Raw genomic sequence first — 13,006 nt, forward strand, 5'->3', positions numbered from 1 at the left:
CAATCCTTTCAACCATCGCTAGTACGACTAAACGTATCAACTAGTTCTCAACGACTACCATGAAAAGCGTTGAACATCGAGGGGGTATATCCATGCATGCCATGTCAAGCTCCTAAACGCCCAGAACACATCTCTGGAATACAACCAGAATCATCGCTCCCCTATTGGGTGTTCAAGGAATCCCATCATTTCAGGGTGTAACTTTTGAACAAGCCAAACTCTGCGCCACCTAACCCTTCCGTCCCTTTGACACCGCAAGACCTTGCATGAGCGGGTCCTCATCAACAGTCCAAGTCTGAGCATCAAGCCTCGCCCGCTTCTCTTCGCGCGACTCACCAAATGCCTCAGCCCTCTTGCCACCCTTCTTGATATTCTGAACAGGCTCCATGGACATGGGAGTGCCAAGGCGAGAGCCGCCAACCGCAGGAGTAGGCAGCGAAGTATCCGTAAGAGCAGGCGGGGAAGTAACCTCATCATCAGCGTCGATCTCGTTCAGCTGGCGCTGCGCCTCTTCGCGCTCCTGCGACCAGATATCATGCTGGTCTTTGTACTGCTTCTCCATATTCGCGACCCACTCTTTCTGTTCCGCGCTCTCCTCGCCCGACTCGACGCACGTGGGACACTTGATGTAGAAGCCACCGGTTGTGTGCTGCTCGCCCATGAGCTCGAATTCCGGGAGGGTGTCGCCGATCAACTCGGTTTCGTTCCAGTCGAGACAGTCCTCGCAGAAGCCTTGTGGACACCAGCGGCAACGGAAGATCAGACCGCCGGCATCGTTGGTGGTTTTGCCGCAGTCGGTGCAGTTGTGCTGGGGACAGTAGAAGCCGGCGAAGCCCTTCACTTTGGCTTTGTACTGGGAATCGAGACAGTCGTAATGGTAAGCACGGGGGCAGCTCTTGCATTCAACCAGGTGTCCAGCATCTGCGTCTTCGAAGCAGCCTAAACAATGATCTTCATGGGTGATCTCGCGGCGCTTCTCGCGGACTGGTTCAGCGAGGCGGGGATCTTTGCCTGCGAATGTCGGCACGGCTTCCCAGTCACCGCAGTTCATGGACTCTTTGTTGATAGCGAAGCCGTCAACCATGACGGTAGTGTTCTTTCCCTTGCGGCGATCCTCGCGAGTGATGTTGTCTGGAAGGATGTTTGCGGCGGATGTGTTGGCCTTCCAGGTGGTGTCAAGCTGGCGTTGATGACGCTTGCCTTCGAACACGGCGCATTCAACTCTCTCCATGGTAGAAAGCCATTTGTCCTCATCGACTTCAGAGTGTGTCGCTGAGTCGGTCAAATCGGCAGGGGCATCGCGACACTTGGCCATCATAGTCTCTAGATCCCAAGACACCATCTCTTTGACATCGATTTCCGGATGCGATAGTGCCTGGGCACCTCGTCGTACAAGCGTCTTGAGCTGCGTGGCATCCATCTGCGGCAAGTCGTCACTTAGAGACGGACGTCCGGCCTTCTTCGTATCGGCCATCTGCTTGCCATGCACGCTCTGCATCGACTCTGTGATCTTTGCCGAGAGGTAAAGCTTCTTACGAATGCGACCCATCATTTGCTCTTCGACAGTACCCTGGGTACAGAGCTTGTAGATAGTCACCTTCTTGGTTTGCCCAATGCGATGAGCTCGGGCCTCGGCCTGGAGTGTGATCTGCGGATTCCAGTCTTCGTCAAGGAAGATGACATCCTGAGCGCTCGTAAGGTTGATACCCAGGCCGCCAGCGCGGGTCGAGAGTAGCATGACCTTGTAATTGGAGTCTTTTTGGTTGAAAAGGCGGATATCCAAGTTACGCCGAGCTCGAGCTGTGCTACCGTCCAGACGAAGAGACTTGAAGCGCTCTCCGTGGTTGCTGATGAGAGACAAGAGATCTTCACAATAGTCGAGCGTGCGAGTGAAGCCAGAGAATATAAGGACCTTCTTGCCTTCGTTGAAAACCGTGTGCTTGAGAAGCTTCTCCAAAAGGATGAACTTGCCGGATGCGCGAATGATGTGGTCGCTGAGGTAGTAGGGATCGGGCGAGACACCGGGGAGTAAGTACGGATGCGAGCAGCACTTGCGTAACTGCATGACAAGGTTCATCAGCTTCTTCCAGGCGCCCTTGTTGGTGTCGGTGTCGGTCTGCTCCTTGGCGACGGCTTCTTGCAAGATTTTGGTGGTTTCCTCCCAATCAGCTTCGGCACCGCCAGCGCTGACCACCTTGTCCACTTTCTCCATCTTTGCCAATAGCTTGTTCTCTTCGATGTCTTGCTCGATAGCGGCCTTCTCTTTGGATTTGCCATCAGCAAAGAGCTCGTCGAGCATACCATCGTCCATACGTGTCAGCAGACGGGTGTACCAGAACTTCTGCATGGGAGTCAGAGGAACATATAGCAAGATTTCTTCCTTGGGCGGTAGGCCGAGGTTGACTGAAGGAGAGTCCTTCATACGTCGCAACATGATGAGTTCGAGCAAGCGGCGAGCGTCTGTCATGGTTTGCTTGTTCGCTTTGCCCTTGCTGAGATCGAAAGACTCCTTGAAAAGTGTCTCGGTCTTGTCATCGAAGACGTTAGGGTACAGCCATGTCAGAAGCGACCACATCTCGACCAAGTTGTTCTGAAGTGGTGTTCCAGTCAGGATGAGACGATACTCGGCACTGATGCTCTTGAGGGCTGTGGAGATCTGGGTGACACTGCTCTTGATCTTGTGTCCTTCATCCAAGACGACATAGCGCCAGGCGAAGCTGTGCTTGAACCATGATTGCTCAGCTTGGAAAGTCTCGTATGTCGTGACGACAATCTTGTAGTTGTCGGATTGCTGATCGTTGGAGGTGAGCTTGGCCGCCTTTCGGCCAGCCTTGCGCGAGGCTTTCCGATCTTTCGCACGCGAGGTTTCATTGCCCTTCATGTCCTCCATGCCAGCTATGACGCGCTTCAAGCGGGTTCGCTCGGTGACGGCGCCGTGGAAGCGCATGACCTTGAGTTGTGGTACCCATCGCTGGGCCTCGGTGACCCACGAGTTGAGCACACTGAGGGGGCATATGACGAGATAAGGCCGAAGCTCTTCTGACGTGACACCGTTCTTCTCGTCCAGCTCTTCAAGATACTGGAACAGCGATAATGTCTGTAGCGTCTTTCCGAGACCCATCTCGTCGCCGAGTATACCAGAGAAACCGTTGTTGTAGAGATGGACCAAGTATGACAGACCAGATAGTTGGTATGGCTTCATTACAGCGGTGACGCCTTTGGGTTGCTCCGAGAGCTCTTCGTACTTGACAATGGGCTGCGCATCGCCCTGAGCGACAAGCTTCGCGACCTGGTTGTTCTTAGGCAGAAGTGGGAGGAAAAGGTCTTTGTTGGCGACGAGGAAGCTGTTCGCTCTCGCTTTGGTCTTCTTAGCAATGTCATCGCGGAGACGAGCACGAGCGGTGTCGAGGTTGGGCGGCGGCCGGGCTGACTTGCGACGAGGTGGTGACGGGGTGGGCATGGTGTCGGACTCCAGGATGGTGCTCTTCCTGTCGCGCGTGCTCCGGCGAAGTCCACCGGACTGTTGGCGCTCCTTCTTACGCTTCTCCATCTTCAGTTCCTCGGTGTAGGCCGAGATTCTGGCGCTTGTCTTGCGGTTCGGGCGAGCTGATGGGGCGAGTTCGTCTTCGCTGGTTCCCGCGTTGGCGCCAGCTCGTCTTGTGGAGGCGCGAGGGTACTTGTCGGCGACGGTCCTGGGCTTGTGGTCAGGCGTGGATGGCGAGGCTTCGTTTGCGGATGAGTCGGAGGCGACGTAGTTTGGCGTTGGCTGCGCGCGCAGGCTGCGTTTGTTGTCGCTAGTCTCGTCTTGCTTGGCCGCCTGCTGCGAAGAGATGCGTCGTCTCTTGGTGGCCGATTGGGCTGAGCTCTCGGAGCCAAACTGCGCCAGGAGGTCTTCGTAGATGCCACCTCGTTTCTTCGGAGTGATGGGCTGGGGCGAACCCAGGGTGATGACCGGATGTCCCGCCATGGCGACGAATGTGGGGTATCTTGTAGGCAAATGTTGCGCAGTGAATGTAAATTGGCCAGGGGTGTACAGTACAACGGAATTGACAGAGAAGTGTTGTCGCAGGGCAAAGAAGGACAAAGCACAGCAAGAAAAGTCTTAGACAAGGCCGGTGACGGTGAGGATGAAATGAAACGACGCAGCGTGCCCAAAGGAGCGTGATAAGACGACTGGGCGTCTTCACGGTGAAGTGAAGTGAAGCGTCGCCGCATCGCCAGGCGCGGAGGCGATACGTCGATTGCGGCCGACGCGTCCTAGCGCGACTTGCAGGCGTTCCTTCCGGAACCGTTCCGAGCTATCAAGTCTATCCAACGCCGCGACCTCCACACGTCGACATTTCGCGAACCAAGTCCCCACGCCCGCGCATCTGGCGCACCACCCTCGACCACCATGGCGCAACAGCCCATGACGCCCTTCTTCCCCATCTTCGCCTCCAAATCGGATGGGCAGCACATCGTCAACCTCAAAGGCCGGCCGCTCAGAAATGGGCCGACCGAGGAACAGCTCAACACGTCGCCCAACGACCAGGGCCAGCGCGACTTCTACCGCCTCATCGAGAAGGAAGACCCCAAGCACCAGGACTGGCGCAAGAAACTGGGCGGCATGCTCCTGCGCGAGATCGGAGGGAAGCAGTTCGAAGGTATGGCTATGCGAGGCGCATTCGCTGCAGCGCACTGACATGTGACAGATCGGTGGCAGCAATGCATTCTGTGGGAGCTGCCCGAGAACTACGTCCTATACGAGCACATCAAGACCAAGGCAGACGGCCAGCTGAAGACAGTCAAGAACCACTCAGGCGGCGGCCACGACAGACAAGACGCCTATCTCTATGGATACCCCAAAGGCCCCAAGAAGCGCTTCAGGAGCCCTGTCGAGTTCTTTCCCCATCTCCTGTGGCTGTGCACAGACGAGAACAGCGACATGGCTAACTGCACGTGCAAGATGTGCTCGCCCGCCGGAGACGTCGAGAAGCCCCAGGTCAAGGTCGAAGTCAAGCAAGAACAGCCTGCACCCATCAAGCGCGAAAACAGCTCCAGTGGCGCTATACCAAACACAAACGTCACAGGGCGCAACCCCATAGTGCAAATCCCTGCCCGAAGGTCATCGACCGGTGCGCCTATCCCAAGTCCCATCGTCAAGCCCTCTACGCCCGTTGCCGGTCCCAGGCCTGCCCCGACACCCGCCGCTGCACAGATCAGAGCTCCCCCAACATTGCAGTCAACACCTCTCCCCCAGTCACGATCCATCGAACAACAAGCCGACTTGTCATACAACAAATTCCTCTGCCGGAGCGGCGAGGTGGTGTGGTTCTTCCGCCCCAAGACGTCAGCCTGGGGTCTGGGACTGGTGGTGCGAAGATGGGCTACCAAAGAGGTGCCTATGAGCAGGGCATACTTGATTCAGCCTCTGTCGCATCCTTTCGAATCGCCTCCACAAGAACTCGTGCAAACAGATGACCATGTCAAACCCTGGCTCGCCTGGTCTGCACCCAGCTGCACGTTTCCCTTCCTACAGCAGAACCCTCAGTTCGAATACCACAACACGGATTGGAGAGCACTCATTAGCGGACAGGGAGGCGAGGGCATAGCGTCTGTCGACGCGTCTATATTAGCTGCAAAAGCCATCGATACCACGTATACACTCTTCGAGTGCCTCAAGACGAACAAGGACGACAAGGGAAACGAAGTGCGACAGTATAACGGCATGTATCTGGGCGCCGAGAAGATCTGGAGAGGCGAGGCTGTCCGTCTGCGCATAGGGGCCACTGGAACCGATCTCATGGTCGTGACTGACATTATCGAGCAAGTCCTTGTCAACCCGCCCACCACCAAAGTAATTGCTATAGGCGACGTTTACAGCTACGCTACGTTGGATGCTCCAGACGCAAACCTTCCCCCCAAACCACCCCAACAGAACAACAACATTCCATCGCGCATGGTCCACGACATGGTCTGGCGAAACCGCATGCTCGTCCCCCTCACCCGCACCGCAGCCTGGTGGAAGCTCATCCAGCCAGCCTACAAGATAGACATCGACGACATCAAAGGCCGTTGGTACGAGACAAGTCTTGTCTTCCAAGAGCCTTTTGCCAAAGCAGTCAAGAACGGCGAGGGCGGAAACGGTATCTGGATGAACTCGCGTGGCGATGCAACGGGCAAGGGCAAAGGAGCCAGTGTGGCGCAACCTGACCGTATCGGTGCCTTTGGAGCTTCTGTGCCCAAGGGCACGCGCGTTGTCGAGGGTCTGGATCCTCCGAGCCAGCCTATGGGTCAACAACAGCAGTCGCATGATGGAATGGATATTAGTATGGGTGGCGGTAATATGGCAGACCCCTTTTCTATCGACGAGTTTATGCATGTTGATCATTTGGGCGATGATGCGGGGATGGAGTATGGTGGTAATAACAACTACACTTTCTAGCAAACTGTTCCTGCTTCGTAGCACAAGGCATAGCATGGCGTATTTGGGCGTGATGGACGGTTTGCATTCCTAAAAGCATTTTCTGGACAGGGTACACGCGTTGTTTCTATTCGTATGGGAGATACCCAGGTCGTTGTTCGACTATGTAAACTATCGCTAGCTCGGTGACTGCAGGTATTGAATGTAGTACAGCCCATGCTGAACAAAGCGCGAGCCGACAACAAGCCTATGCACATGACTCATTCAACCACAAGATACATACCTGAAACCTTCAAGGGCGCCCCTGTTGTTGTGAATGAATTCCAATCATGACGACGTAGTCATGGGTCATAAGGGCGAACACCTAGTGTCAGCCTTCACAGACCGTTGTAGCACAGAAACACGTAGGACTTCCCAAGCACAACTCGGTGTTCTCAAAGGATTAACAAGCAAAACGACTTGGATTGATCATGTCTACCACACCAGAAGTAGTAGAGCAGTGGCAGCCGCCCACCGAGTCACTAGGCAGAGTTCCTTCGGTGACTCGGGGAACAAGCTGTGGTGAACCCATCCAAGGCGATTTCCCACTCGATCAGGTCGTAATAGACAGTATGTATCATACATCTCACGCCGTAGTAAAGCTACTAATCGTAGAGCAGAACTACCTCTTGGTACTCAAGTCCACAGCTGCAACCGACACGGCGCATCAGATTGGACAGTCACCGCAAGAATAGACACCACACGCGTAGACGGCGAACCAGAATCGTACTTCTTGAAGGTAGATGCTACTCTTCCATCGACAACGACGCAGCTAACGCGAACAAAGTGCGCAGATGGCGACCAAGGCAAAGCCATGCTCGAAGGCGAATACCACTCGATGTGTGCCCTCTACAAAGTCGCACCCACCTTCGTTCCCGAGCCCCTTGCATACGGCCTACTCAACGTCTCAAACCCAGACTCCTACTTCTTCCTCTGCGCCTTCCTAGACATGGATACCACCCAACCCCCCGACCCAGAACAATTATGCAAGAAACTCACTACACTCCACCTCTCCAGCGCGTCACCAACCGGACAATTCGGTTTCCACATGAACACCTGTCAAGGCAACCTACCCCAGCAAACAGCCTGGCAAGACACTTGGAAAGACTTCTTCATCCAGCTCCTCACCGGCGCTATGAAACTCAACCGCGACATCAACGGACCATGGAAAGACCTGCAGGAATGCACTGATCGCGTAATCACGCACGTCGTACCAGCCCTCCTCAACCCCCTCACATCCAACGGCCGCGTAATAAAACCCACCTTAATCCACGGCGACCTCTGGGACGGCAACATCGGCACCGACACCGCGACAGGCGAAATCTACGCCTTCGACGCCTGTGCATACTACGCGCACCACGAGATGGAGATTGCGATCTGGCGCGGGGATCCTAGTAGAATTTTGGGTCGGCAGGAGTACACAGATGCGTATGTGGAGATTATGGGTAAGAGTGAGCCGGTCGAGGGGTTTGAGGATAGAGGCAGGCTTTACTGTGCTTATATGAACTTGCATGCGAGTGCTTGTCATGGGGGAGACAGGTTTAGGGAGAAGTAAGTTTGTGTTGGAGGGATGGGTGTGAGGGCTTGTTGCTGACTTGATGGGTCACAGATCTTATGGGATTATGAAGGATTTGATTGGGAGATACGGGGAGTAGGATGGAGGGCAGGGGGATGTGCGTTAGGGAGGTGGGCCGAATTTGTACCTGGTTTGTGTAAAGATTCATACGAGAGCGCGCTATATGTCTTCTTTGGTATAAGGTAGTACTACTACTGCGTCTATTCCAACCCGTTTGGTACATGCTATGATCGCGACAGCTCCAGGGTTTTAATGTTGTTCGCTGGAGTGCCCGGTGTGTCACCGCAGTACCGTGATTGTGTGTGTGGAAGCTCAGCGCGAATCAGGATCAGTCCGTAGTCTGAGTCAAATACGCGCTCTAGTCTTTGTGCTGTGTGTCTTCTGTAGTGTGGCACGAGGGTTATGGAGTTTGTGCACAGACCTCTCGGCTGTTGTGTCATCCGATGTCTTGGCGTCGGACTTGTCTCCGATGTCTTTGCACCAAGTTCTTCCCCGATATCTTTGCATCGGCGGCATGTCTTTGCATGCGTACCAAACGCCCTGAACCAGGTCCAGTGGCCTCCCGATTTGTCTGGCGCTGTTGTTTGGTGTATCTGTTGATGTCTTTGCATCGACTTCATCTGCTCTGCCTTTCCGCCGGTTGATCTCTCTGCATCGACGACGCGTTCGACGCAGTGGCCTACGAGTCTTGCATATGCCACCGGAACAGTTTTTGCTGCTCTGTAAGATTGCGACGCTGCCTATATTGATCGCGCGATGGGTCGCTTCCCTCTGGGATCATTTCCGCAACGCCTCCGGTCTCGACTTGCTACATCCGGCAACAGCACGTAGCTGCTTCAGCGGCTGGTTTACCACCTCCCACTCCACCGACTTCGATGTTCGCAATGCATCCGTTTGCTACCTGGTCTCTCAGGTCTCGTCGTCGATCGTTTCGTCATCAATCATGATGACGTCTTCTCGGTAATCTCGCTTCATCCAAACCTGTGGAAATGTCAGTACTTGGTATCGACTATTACGGAGGGGTCAACACTCACGCTGTGATCCTCTACAGGCAGATCGGAAAACATCTCTTTGACAACCTTGTGACCCGGAAGCGCGTCGAATGATCGGGCACGTCGCTTGTGGGCTACCTCTGACCTGGCGCGAGGCCTCTTCCTTGGACCTTCCGATTGCTTCTGGTCTCCCTTGTCCTCCTTGGCAGTGCCATATGCGCTGTCATTGCTGTCGTTGGGTGCCACCCAAGGAACATCCCCTTCAATCCTCCTCCGCTTGCTTGAGTACGCTTTGGAGGACTGGACTTCCCAAGTGTCGACATTTTCGTCTATCTTCTTCCGTTTGCTTGAGTCTCCCCTTGTAGAATGGCTCTCCCAAGGGTCGACCCTCACGTTCGATGTCGCGAACTTGAACTCAGAAGGCTGCATCCTTTCTGGGCGGTGGGGCATCTGCAGCCACTCCATCACCACTTCGTGATCACGACTATCGCTCAGGTATCCGGTGTCTTCTGGATCCGGACCTTCACCCGCCACTGAAAGGAAGCCAGACTCCTGGTCCCATGAGTTGCAATCGTGGACTCCTGCTTCTTTCGCCTCAATCCGGGCTTTCTTGAGCGACGTCTCTGCTACACCCAAAGAACAACGGAAATTACCCCCTACCTGGAGGAAATGTCGACCGAATTTCTTTTCTGCATCCGCTCTACTCAAGCGTGGGTTGATTGAGCAGAACTTATCCAGCTTTTCATCAAACGTTTTGTAGTGCTGTTCGAACTTTTCTTTCTTCTCCCAATAAGTCTTCTCACATCGCTCGAGCTTTTTTATGGCCTGCTCAATCCTATCCCACTCTTCTTTGGAACTTTTGATATACGGATCATCGTGGGGAAGTGCTTCCCCGGTCTCCTGTCCGATCCTGACTTCTTGCACTTCATGGGCTGTCCGACCATCAAAATCGCCATCATTTTCTGATCTAGCCATGTTCTGCACATCTTGCGGGTCTTCGAAGTGGGTAGCAGAATAATCTGTTCTGCTGGATGGCGAGCCATCCTTGTCTTCTACTGGCGGGTTCAACGTTGTTTCATTGTCGTTAACAGCGATGTCGATAGACTGGGCCTCGGCTTGCTGGTTAAGACAGGCAGCAGTAACCACGATGCTATGAATGTCGGGTTGCGAAGCCTCTACAGGCTGGTTACGGGCGAGAGATTTGCTACTCTCGATTTCTTGGGCGGTGCCTGGCGAATCGTTCGGCTGGACCCTGTTCACCTCGAGGACACCACCGTCTTCCTGTGTCCGAGCTTGCTCGTCCTCCTGTACCAAACCTCCCACTTCTCCCTGCACGAATCCGTCCTCATGCTGCTCTGCTATGACATCATTGTCCTTCTCGTTTGGTAAAAGGAACGTATCCTGGAGCTCCATCACGACTTCAGCAAAGGAGCGGAGATTCCCATCGTATTCTTTCGTAAGAGACTTTACCAGTCTTTGCATTTCTCGTTTGGTCTTCGTTGCTGCGTCGCGCTCGCGAACTAAGACCTTCAGGCAACGTTGCTGAGCTTTCGTTACTCCGCTGCCACCCCGACGTTGCAGTTGACGGGTTAAGCTCTCAACAGCCGCCTTTTTGCACTGGACTGTCGACTGAGCGTCGATTTCGTTCGCCTTCACCATCGCAATGTCCGCTTTGATAGAGTCCGCCTGGGATCGGAGTTGTAACATCGTTTCGTATCTGACTTTTCCAGACTGGACGGAGGTGATCATAAGCTGAGTAGGCAATGACGACATTTCGACGTTTGATGGAATTGGACGCTCTTCAGCGCCACTACCAGTGCGTCCATTGTCTCGGTGGATCTGGCCTTCGCAGCGACGGAAGAGGGGAACATAGCCCGCTACCGCCCTGTACAGGCTGATAGCGGTCTTCAAAACACTCTCAGTGGTAGACATGTTAGGAAAGTTGTTGTGTAATGCAAGCCTAATCTTGCCTGAAGCGTCGATTGCCCGGTCGTGGAAATAACCAGGTTTAAGTGTCTTGGTCTTGTCGAGGATCACGGCGAAAAAAGTAGATTGCTACAGGGTGTACGATTGCGGAGAGGGCGGGCAATCGAGTGCGCAAAAAGCTTGATCAGCTAGGTGACCGCGGTATAAGTAGGGCTCCGCTCCGTCGTCCATTCACTAAGTAACACCAATATTTTACTTACATCTGAGCCATCTCTCTTTCCTGAAACAGTATAGCGCCACATGGCCAGAGCGGCTTCGACTCCCTGCGATGCCCTCCGTATATACAGACTATCAGCGCTACGCTGCGGAGAAAGAACACGCAATTCCCCTACCGCAGGAGCGCGAGTTTCACGACCGTGCAATCCATATTTACGACACCCTGCGTGGTCGCCACAATAACTCGCCCTTCGGCCCAACTTCCTTTCCAGACAGGCGCCTCTGCGCTGGCCTATTGGCAGTCAACAACGCTGACAATGTCGTCGACCCGAGACATTGCCGAATCCGAACGGACCGCTCCCCTCCAGCGGGCAACCTCTGATGTGTTCCATCCTTGCGGTAGGGTTACATGCTCAAGAGAATCGCCATGTACGCCTGTCGCCCAGATGACGTCTCGACAGCGCCGATGGCACTTTTACGATCTGGTCCAGAAGAATGCATTCGTAAAGGGCATGATCATCAACTATCCATCTATGAACATCTGCCAGGCAAACGATCCCAACGCTGTACAGACGCAGTTTGGGGCAGTATGTTTCAAGACGAGGTACGCCATTGTTACGAGAACGAGAACGAGCTCGAGGTCCTGCAGTTAGGCACCGCAGGCGGAAGCGGCCCATTGGCAAAGTCTACGGCTATCCGGGTAGATTGCTTCGGACTGAAAAAGGAGGGAGACGACGAATACTACTGCTGGGACGAAGACTTGAAGAGGAACGTCGCTGTCACTCCGGGAAAGGGGGTCTATGACATAGCCAAATATTGTCCGTACCAGCCCGTAACCGGCTCATTTGGCAACATACTAGACTCCATTAGGCTTCCGCGCGATTCTCGCATTCAGGTACACGGAACGATCGATGAACAGGTTCTGAACTCCATTCTTCAAAAGCGAGCGCGGCGACTTCTCCAGAAGTTAACCTTGACTATGCCACCGGAAATGTGGATTGAGGTAGTTCAGAAACGTCTCGACAATGACAAGGAAGCCCTTCAAATGCAGAAAGATAGAATCAGCAGCGAGCAGACGAAGCGGAGGCAGCGTCCCAAAGACCAACCCCATCAACATGCAAAGACTGGACAAGCTCAGGTATGCTTGACGGAAGTTTTATCGCTATGAGATGAACGCTGACAGATTGATAGCCACAAGCCCTCGATGAGCGCAATACAAAAGCAGGCTCCAAACGCCAGGCCGTCCGGAGTGATACAACCATGAAGACGTATGACACGAAGCGAGCTAGGACGTCGACGGACGTCAGCATGCGCACCCCTGCCTCTATCCTTCATGCAGACTTCCGGGGAGTCACAACCACTGAGTGGCCCAACAACATGCGCGGTCCGCCAATTCAGGGTCCACCCAGCCGAATTCCAGTGGCTCGACGCGACAAAGGCCCAGGCAGCAATGGCGGAAGCTTCACTGCCCCCCAGAATATGCCGCCACCACCACCGCAGCGCCGTTGGCCCCTCGGCAGACAACTTCCAGGAAACCGTCCGCGGACCACCGACGATCGCGTGCGCGAACCTGCACTTCCCGACCAAGTACCTGAGACCCGCAAGCGTCGCAACAGTTATACCAACGAACACGACAATGAAGACTAGTGGCAAGGCTGAAGTCTACAGCGTACTATGATATCTTGCAGCGCTAAGTCACACGTGAATCAGGAGGATACGTGAACTTCTCATTCGGGCCGGCGTTCCCGCATCCAGGGTTTGAGAGATTGAATCGATATTCTCGTGAGGCGCTATATACCCGTCATTTTCATGTCGTCGGTGTGGTCATTGTATGTTTTTCCACATTATTCTCTC

At 54.3% G+C, this 13,006-nt stretch overlaps 5 protein-coding genes across 5 annotated transcripts; 3 read left to right on the top strand and 2 right to left on the bottom strand.

Annotated features, from left to right (window-relative positions):
- Window positions 1–229: 229 nt before the first annotated feature.
- Window positions 230–3,967, bottom strand: J4E90_008779 (uncharacterized protein; the record flags this gene model as incomplete). The annotated part of the gene is made up of 1 exon (XM_051438301.1): window positions 230–3,967. The coding sequence occupies one exon, from the start codon at window positions 3,965–3,967 to the stop codon at window positions 230–232; it is 3,738 nt and encodes a 1,245-aa protein (XP_051287611.1).
- Window positions 3,968–4,393: 426 nt separating this feature from the next.
- J4E90_008780 (uncharacterized protein) lies at window positions 4,394–6,424 on the top strand (the record flags this gene model as incomplete). The annotated part of the gene is made up of 2 exons (XM_051438302.1): window positions 4,394–4,643; window positions 4,692–6,424. 2 exons carry the CDS (start codon window positions 4,394–4,396, stop codon window positions 6,422–6,424), a joined length of 1,983 nt encoding a protein of 660 aa, XP_051287612.1.
- A 449-nt stretch (window positions 6,425–6,873) lies between these two features.
- J4E90_008781 (uncharacterized protein) lies at window positions 6,874–7,997 on the top strand (the record flags this gene model as incomplete). Its single annotated transcript, XM_051438303.1, has 2 exons — window positions 6,874–7,012; window positions 7,063–7,997. 2 exons carry the CDS (start codon window positions 6,874–6,876, stop codon window positions 7,995–7,997), a joined length of 1,074 nt encoding a protein of 357 aa, XP_051287613.1.
- A 930-nt stretch (window positions 7,998–8,927) lies between these two features.
- On the bottom strand, window positions 8,928–10,942 carry J4E90_008782 (uncharacterized protein; the record flags this gene model as incomplete). The annotated part of the gene is made up of 2 exons (XM_051438304.1): window positions 8,928–8,999; window positions 9,053–10,942. 2 exons carry the CDS (start codon window positions 10,940–10,942, stop codon window positions 8,928–8,930), a joined length of 1,962 nt encoding a protein of 653 aa, XP_051287614.1.
- Window positions 10,943–11,598: 656 nt separating this feature from the next.
- On the top strand, window positions 11,599–12,799 carry J4E90_008783 (uncharacterized protein; the record flags this gene model as incomplete). Its single annotated transcript, XM_051438305.1, has 3 exons — window positions 11,599–11,739; window positions 11,802–12,290; window positions 12,344–12,799. The coding sequence occupies 3 exons, from the start codon at window positions 11,599–11,601 to the stop codon at window positions 12,797–12,799; spliced, it is 1,086 nt and encodes a 361-aa protein (XP_051287615.1).
- Window positions 12,800–13,006: the final 207 nt, after the last annotated feature.

Source organism: Alternaria incomplexa (assembly GCF_024043165.1).
Source record: "Alternaria incomplexa strain BMP 0042 chromosome Unknown scaffold_14, whole genome shotgun sequence".
Classification (NCBI taxonomy): domain Eukaryota; kingdom Fungi; phylum Ascomycota; class Dothideomycetes; order Pleosporales; family Pleosporaceae; genus Alternaria; species Alternaria incomplexa.